Source organism: Podarcis filfolensis (assembly GCF_964270895.1).
Source record: "Podarcis filfolensis genome assembly, chromosome: 14".
Lineage (NCBI taxonomy): Eukaryota > Metazoa > Chordata > Lepidosauria > Squamata > Lacertidae > Podarcis > Podarcis filfolensis.
Genome location: NC_139616.1, coordinates 28,583,725 through 28,591,983, shown reverse-complemented (window position 1 = coordinate 28,591,983; position 8,259 = coordinate 28,583,725). Strand labels below are relative to the sequence as shown.

The 8,259-nt window shown below is 46.6% G+C and overlaps 1 protein-coding gene across 1 annotated transcript; it reads right to left on the bottom strand.

Annotated features, from left to right (window-relative positions):
• Window positions 1-1,027: 1,027 nt before the first annotated feature.
• NDUFAB1 (NADH:ubiquinone oxidoreductase subunit AB1) lies at window positions 1,028-6,381 on the bottom strand. Its single transcript, XM_083587199.1, has 5 exons — window positions 6,158-6,381; window positions 4,885-5,007; window positions 4,313-4,400; window positions 2,590-2,699; window positions 1,028-1,202 (listed from the first exon to the last, which is right to left on the bottom strand). Exons 1-4 carry the CDS (start codon window positions 6,341-6,343, stop codon window positions 2,608-2,610), a joined length of 489 nt encoding a protein of 162 aa, XP_083443325.1. The 5' UTR covers window positions 6,344-6,381; the 3' UTR covers window positions 1,028-1,202; window positions 2,590-2,607.
• Window positions 6,382-8,259: the final 1,878 nt, after the last annotated feature.

The following is an 8,259-nucleotide window of genomic DNA, read 5'->3' as shown; positions in this document are numbered from 1 at the left end:
GCATTAGTGTGCCCATCACTGTTATGTGGTTGTCCAGAGGAGCATGTGGGAAAGTGTCCCTGCCCCAACCCCTCTCCCTTGCTTGGAATTCAAGAAGTTGCCTCCACTTGGCAGTGCAGGAGCAAGAGGCCTTGGTAGCTGAGCAGTTGGCCACCACTATGTCCCATCATGCTAGCTCAATGAAGGGTGCAGTGTAGTCCTGCCTGTTGCTGGCCCACAACTCCCACCATCCCTGGCCATTGGCCATCATGGCTGGGGCAGATAGGAGCGAAGGCTTCCTGGTGGGCCACAAAACCCCCACGCCCCTGCTCCAACACAACAGAAGAGCAAGTCCCAACAGGGCAAAGCTCTTGAATCGGCAGGAACTGGCTACAGAACACATGGGGCTCCAGAGAGCCTTTGCAGAGCATCTAAGCCAGGGATGGGTGTGGAGGCCTCTGGACCCTCCCTGAGCCATAATTTCACCCCTCACCAGCTCAGCTTAGCACATTCCTTGAGTTTTTCTGCCTGGCTGGAATGTGTCCTTGAACTCTGGACATAAAGTCTGGATGGAGGATAGAGAGGGGTGTGTGTAGAAATCAGCCTGCTGTACAAAAGGGAGAATTCACATTCATGGCTCTACCTACCTTTGCCTCTGGCAAGTGGCCCCTCAAATACAGCCCTCAGCCTGAAAAAGGTTCCCCTTGTCTGACCTGAGATCAAGAGCTCCTCCCACCTCTTGGCTCAGCAGCCAAGAGGTGCCTTTAACCTCTTGGTTAAAGTAGAGCATGGTCAGTAGAGCATGAGACTCTTCACCACAGGGTCATGGGTTCGAGTCCCACAATTGGGCAAAAGACATTGCAGGGGGTTGGACTAGATGACTCTCATAGTCCCTTCCAACTCTTCAATTCTATGAGTTCCCCAGATGCAAGTAGGGAGAAGGACCACACCTCTTAACCAGAAGAGAACAGGAAATGTAGCTGTAACCCTAACCCTGAGACACATAATACACGCATGCTTGGAACCAGTGAAAATCAGAATAAAGGAGTCAGTATCAGTCTTTTTATTTTGGAGGCCAACATATATTACACAGCTTTAAATACAGCAGCCAACAGGACTATTCCTCTGAGCGTAATAGTGATTCAATACAGCACAGAGCTTCCATGACACGGTCCCCTCTTCCTGCTGACATCATCCTAGCCCTCAGGACAGAACAGAGTTGCCTGTGGATGGGAGAGGGAGACATGTATGGCTTAGAAACTCAAAAAGATCACTGAGAAGTAACACACAGTGAAATACTTCCTTATAAACTAGGGGGTTCCACTTCCTTTTGACATGCTTTTGACTGATCATAAAGGAAAGAGAGGTTGTTATAGAGCTAAAACTCAACCTCTCATTCTACCTCCACCCCTGGTCACCCTTTCAACTTCCAATGCCAGTTATTGCTGCCTCTCCACTCTGGAACAGCCTTCACTTACTCTTCTTTCAATTTGCCTTGCATTTTATTTTAGAATAAAGTGCTCCCTTTTCTGGAAAAGCTCTAGTCTAGGGGCACTCGGCTACCTAGGCATAATGGGACCTTTGCTGTGCTCCTCTGCATTTGGTAAAATGCGCTAGGCCAGCTTGTAGTAGCCTCATCCAAAGGGTACATAAGGATAATTTGCTTTTTATATTTTGTTAGTGGTAAGGAAATTGGGTAAATCGTGGAAGGGAAATTTTGGTCGACTTTAGGAAAAAGGCTTAAGAATAATTAATGAGGTATAAGTATTGATGTGTGATTTTAATAAGGTAAAATTGGTTTTTTCTTTTTAAATTAATTGAAAATAAGGCTGTTAGAAATAAATTGAGGAAATGGAAAAAAGAAGTAAAGTAAAACAATAGTATGTTAGAACAAATGTTTAAGTTAAGGTAAAGAAATAAGTTAAGGACTTGCTGAACTGACAATTTAAATTGGAATACAAGAAGGGGAGGTGTGAGGAGGTCTGAGAAATAAGGTTAAGAATAATAAGTATCAGAAATTTTATGTGGTTTTTTTATTTTATTTTTCTTTGTTTAGTTTGGAATATTATGTATTTTTGTGTTTTTTTTTTCTTTCTCTGTTTTGTTTTGTGTATTTCTTGTTTTTGTTTGTTGTGTGTTTCTTGAAAATGCCAATAAATATTTAATGAAAAAAAAAAAAAGCTTGTAGTAGCCTCAACTGTGACAAGGTCACAGGGGGATGATGTTCCCTTAGCACCAGAGTAACTTCCCACAGCTGCGTGTTGCTTATTCCATGAACATGGAAAGGTGGATTACGGACACAGATAGAGGGCTGGTGTCCTCAAGCAAGTGTAGGAGAGGCAGCAGGCTTCCAAGGCCTTCCCAAGCAAATCATGAATCAAAGAATCCACTCTCCCAAATAAGTTTTAATGGGGGCTGCTCCTTGCTACCCAAGATTCTCTATCTAGCAGAGGCTGATGCCTTTGCATGAAGAGCATGAAGTCCTGCCCAAGACATCCATCTTCTGCTTCCCTTGCATCAGATGCCCTCTGAACAAGGAGAGCATCACTCCATGCAGGTTTTCTACCACAAGACCATTGCACACTCCTTCCAGCAGGTGTCTCTACTTACTCAGCTCGACACAAACAATTATTCGTACACGTCCTGCTTATCGGCAATGTAATCTACAATCTCTTGCGGACACATCAGCTTCTCTGCTTCCACATCAGGGATTTCAAATCCTGAAAAAGATGTGGCCTGTTGAGTCCAGAGGTGAAGGAATCTCAGTCAACAAGACAAGGGATCATGATGTAGTTTTTCAAAGGAGGGGCAAAGGGGGTGCCATGTAGTGCAGGAAAGTTAACAGAATGATCTGTGTCCCCTGGGAGTCAGGGTGTAAACATACAAGAACAGCTCGTAAGCACATTATTGCTTATGAGATTCTCCCGGAAACTGCTTAAAGTGCTACTAAAGAGTAAGGGGAGGGAAAGGGAATTTAACAGAAGCAATTTATCCAACTACCAATGAGCATCACTATAGTTTGGGTCCCCAAATCTTTAAGAATGTAGTATAAACAGCGACAACTGGAAAACACTGGCCTGTAAGTGCTCCAACTGGAGAACAGCCTCTACCAAAGGTGTCATGTAATTTGAAGAAGCACAAACTCGGGATAAAAGGCAGAAACGTGCTAAGAGGAAGGCACGTTTGGCAAATCCTCACCGTGATCAACTCTCACTCGGAAACCTATGGCGCCACTGTGAAAGGATGTGTGGATCCAGAATTGGCCTCCACAGTCACCTACAGACTCACTGTTAAGACCATATTAATGGAAGACAATCTTACATGGCTACAAGTGATCACCAAAGAAGAAGCAGTTTGGGTAACGTACCAGGCCCCTTATATCAGTGAAGGGAGTTCAGCAAGCTGGGCTATGCTAAAATGCATGAGCTCCATCTTTTTCCAGTAGTCTTGTCAGAAATGCAACTGGAGATGGACCACAACCCAGTGCCCCCCCTTTTTTTCTAGATGAAGGTAGTCCCTAGTTCAGCTACTGGCATCTGCACTTAAAAGGACCAGGGAAACAGCTGATGGGGATGTCTCTCTTTGCCGGAAGCTCTGGAGCGCTGCTGCCAGAGTAGATGATACTGGACTTGAAAGACAAATATAATCTGACCTGGTATAAATTCCTACAAGTCCAAATCACATATCAGTATGCACAGCAGTGCAAGATGGTTGAGCCTAAGCAAGGAAGTGGTGTAATGACCGATGTGCCATGGAGAACTGTGGGAAACACCAATATGGAGAGAAAGTGAGTGTAAATTTATACTAAAAGGTCAAATAAGAGAGAAAAGGGAAATGTGTGCATATCTAAGGAGAATGAAAGGATTGTCACGTTAAAAGCCTAGTTGGGCAGTTTGTATAATGATGTGAGTAGCCAACATGGTGTTCTCCAGATGTTGTTAAACTACAACTCACAGCAGCCCCAGCCCAGTCAGAGATGGTGAACAGCACAGCAACATCTGGAAAGCAGCATGTTGGCTATCCCTGCTAGAATGAATGTCCAGACTGCTTTGCCAAAGGAATGCCACAGAGTTGATGTTCCCTGACACTGTGGCAGAGACATCAAAGGGCACACTAGGTGGGCTGTTGCCAATGTTATGGAAGATGAAAACATCTGCATTCCAGGCCTGTCTAACTCAGATGCTCAGAGCAACTGCCCAGGAGTGTTACTTTGTTATGTATTAAATTCTGTTTTTTCTCAATTAAGACTGAGCTCCACAGCAGGCACACTCTGACCTTGTGACATTCTAACAGGCACATCTTGAGATGTATTTGCATACATCAAACACATTACCAAATTCATCTTCCATTGCCATGATGATCTCCACTTGGTCCAAGCTATCCAGGCCCAGGTCTTTCATGAAGTGGGAAGTTACCGAGAGCTGGAAGACAAAATAGAAAACCCCAAATTATGGTATAACGGACAATGTCAATAACCATCAAAATAATGTCAAAAGTAAGAAAATAGGGGCCAAAGACTCCAGGGAGATTTGGGTTTTATTACATATAGAGGTCTTCTCTCCACTCCACCCAGAACATTGTTCTGACTTTGTTCCCATTACTGGACAATCTTAAAGTGAAATTCCCCCCACCCCTTATTGTTCATTTCCTATTTCCTCTTTGTGTCTGGATGCTCACTTGTTTCATTAAGCCAGAGAGACAACTTTCTTCCTATCATCTGCTATGGCCATAACAGATGACCTGTTTGGGCTGGCACAAAGTTTTAGGAAGATAGGGAACACACCTTTGTGGTTCATTCAAAGGTGCAGTTTGCTCCAGTGCAAAATGTATGTTAATCATACACATGAAGAATCTGGGACTCAAGAAAAAGAGGGTCAAAACAGAAGCTGCAACACAGTTACTCACTTTTTCTGGATCTATCTTATCATACAGTTTCAGGACGTAAAGAACTCGATCTTTGATGTTATCCAGGGTCAAAGGAGGCATCTCAGAGTAATGACGACATAATTGAAGCAACGTTCCAGAGACCTATAGGAAAAGCCAGAGATATGTTTTTAATGATTTGGGAATATCCTCAGCACCCTCACCTGAAATACTAACTCTTTACAGGTGACACCTAAAAAGAACTGGTCATTAAAGCTCCCCAGATATTCATAGATGGAGACACTGCAGTGTGCATGTTTGATTTTGAAGCACAGCTCCTGAAAATCTGAGCCTGATAGATCATTCTCAAGCCCTAAAATTTATGGCAAACTAAATGCACCTTCAAAAAAACAACTTTGGCTGAAAAGCAGAGTCTCAGAATATAATTCCTAGGGATCAGATGCCACAGGGAACTCCAAAAGCAGGGAGGGCAGTGCAAGGGGTTTTCCACTGGGCATTTGCTACCTTGGTGTGCACATAAAATCTCCCATTTCATGGCAAAGCACCTTGTGCTTGTGAAGGAAGCCCAGCCTACAATCGAGGGCCAGTGTGGTTCAGTGCCCAGAGTGCTGGACTAGGACCAGGGAAACCTCAAAGTTCAAAATCCTCAACGCAGCCACAGAGCTTACTGGGCAACATTGGGCTGGTCTTGGTCTTGGTCTCTCTCTCTCTCTCTCTCTCTCTCTCTCTCTCTCACCTTCCTCACAGGGCTGTTGTGAGGATAAAACGAGATGGAAGAACCATCCTTGCCACCTTGAGCTCCTTGGAGGGGAGGCGTAGCACATACATAGATTCACTTATTTATTTCATAAAATTTACATACCGCTTGATTGTAAAAAACAACAACGAAAAGAGATTTAAACCTCAAAGTGGTAACAAATGCAAGAATAAACGAAACTGGGACTACCCCACCAAGGAAGCAGCAGCAGCAGAATCATCTCCCCATGGCAGCAGTAAAAGGCCAAGAAAGGCCACGAGGGGGAGGCACCACCCTCATGCAGCGGGGAGTCGGTGCTGCTTCAGGTTTTGACCCCGTTCTTTGTCGCTATTCTTGATCCAGCTTTAGCTGTGTTAATTAATATCATTATTTTCGGCCATTTGTTGGTTGAAAGGCGGGGTAGGAAAACGATAAAACCCCGAATCTTGCGCGATCCGCTGGGCTGGGTTCCAGACCACCCCCCGCGTCGGGATCCCGGGCGGCCTGCAAAGCCGAACCCTGCGCTGCACCGGACGGCCTCCCGCCTGCGCTCTTCACCTGCGGCGTCAGCCTGGCGGGTCCCGGCGGCAGGAGGGGGGCCAAGAAAGCGAGGCGAGAGGCGGGCGGTAGCGGGAGGCTGAGGCGTCCGAGCGGCGAGGAGGAGGCGGAGAAGAAGCCGCGGCTCCCGCTGCAGCACCGGCGGCGGAGGCAGGTGGAGGAGAGCAGGAGGACACGGGCCGCCATGATGACCCCGCGAGTGCGCCTGCGCCGACGCCCACAATGCCCCGCGCCAGCCCGCTCACCCGCCGGGCTTCAAGGGTATTGAGGAGGGGAGGCTCCCGGCATGCAGCGCGCCGTATTTGCAAATGCAAAGCAAGCCCCGCCTTCCCCTCAGGCTCATGTGGTGGCTCCTCCTCTTGCCCCGTCCCGTGACTCAAATGACAAGTAACGGACCTCAGTTAATTTCAATGGGTCTACTCCGAGTAAAACTGGAGTAGCGTCGATAGCCCTCCAGGCTGCCTCATTGCCCTCTTCCCTCCTGCAGCCCTAAGGTTCACTGCCAGACAGCACCTCCTTTGCATGCGGAAGGTCCCAGATAGGGCTGCGGATATTCTTCTGGTGAACTACTGCCAACCCGGGCAGACAATATGGAGCTAGATGAGCCAAGAGGTCTGACTCCATAAAAATAGATTACAATGTTGCCATTTAAACCAGCCTTTTATTCAGAACAACAGGGACTGGAATCTTTGCCCACTTTGAATCTAGGCCTTTCGGCATGTTATGTGGCTGGCATCTCCAGGAAGACCTAGGAAAGACTCCTACCTGAAACCCTGCCACCAGTTAGCAAGGTCTGCCAGGGCACATGGACAGGATGAAACCCTTTTGGGGAACACATGCCTGCAGAGGGTGTAGCTCCTGCCAACCTAGAAATTCGAAAGCATGCCAGGTAGATCAATACCGCTGCTGCGGGAATGTAAATGGTGTTTTCGTGCCCTCTGGCTTGTGGTTTAGTCAGAAAGCTGTCTATGAACAAACGCCAGCTCCCTTGGCCTGAAAGTGACATGACCGCCACACTCTATGGTCACCTTTGACTGGACTTAACTGTCCAGGGGTCCTTTACCTTTACCTTTTTTACTAGGGCTGATGGGAGTAACATCAGGAGGGCCAAAGCTTCCCCACTCTCATTGGAGAGGGAGTCGTTTTTTCATCATTACATTTAGCATTATGCTAAACCTCCAGGATTTTTTCCATTCTTTTTATGGGTAACGGTCTGGAAGCCTCATTCCTGTCAATAGAATTTTCAGTCTACGACAGCAGGAGGGTAGAAGGGAAGGAATAGGAGGGACCAGTCAGGTGCAGTACAGCATCCCCGATCCTCTCTACTTACTTTGTGCTGCGGAGGGCAGGGATCCCCCGTAGAAGCAGAATTGTAGAGTTGGAAGGAACCCAAAGGTCATCTAGTCCAACCCCTGCAATGCAGGAAACTCAGTTAAAGCATCCATGACAGATGGCCATCCAACCTCTGCTTAAAAACCTCCCAGGAAGGAGAGTGTACAACCTTCCAAAGGAGACCGTTCCAAACTGTCAAACAAACAGCTCTTACTGTCAGAAAGTTTTTTCCTGAAGGTTAGTTGGAATCTCCTTTCTTGGAGTTTGCAGCCATTGGTTCGAGTACTACCTTCCAGAGCAGGATAAAACAACTTGCTCCATCTTTCATGTGACAGTCCTTTAGAAATTTGAAGATGTGTGCCTGAAATCTCAAATACAGTGGTACCTTGGTAGTCAAATGGCTTGGCTTCCGAACAAATCGGCTCCCGAATGCCGCAAATCTGGGAGTGAGTGTTCCAGTTTGTGAATGTTTTTGGAAGCTGAACGTCCGATGTGGCTTTTGTGGCTTCCAATTAATTGCAGGAAGCTCCTCCAGCCAATCGGAAGCCATGCCTTGGTTTTCGAACCATTTCAGGAGTCGAACGGACTCCCAGAATGGATTAAATCTGAGAACCAAGGTACCACTGTACTCCATCCCACTTTCATGCCAGCTTTCTGTAGACCATTCTCTGCAGCCCAGGAGGATAATTATGGAGAGGGAGACATCATAATGGACAGTAAAGGATTAGCTGCTCCAACACTTGCTTTCTTCTTCCCTCTCCATTCCCTTT

Excerpts from the sequence above, each read along its gene's own strand:
- NDUFAB1 (XM_083587199.1), bottom strand. The coding sequence starts at position 6,343 with ATGGCGGCCCGTGTCCTCCTGCTCTCCTCCACCTGCCTCCGCCGCCGG. Across the intron at positions 5,008-6,157 it reads CCGCCAGGCTGACGCCGCAG|GTCTCTGGAACGTTGCTTCA; the intron begins GTGAAGAGCGCA and ends CTTTTCCTATAG. Across the intron at positions 4,401-4,884 it reads ATAAGATAGATCCAGAAAAA|CTCTCGGTAACTTCCCACTT; the intron begins GTGAGTAACTGT and ends TTTGTCTTCCAG.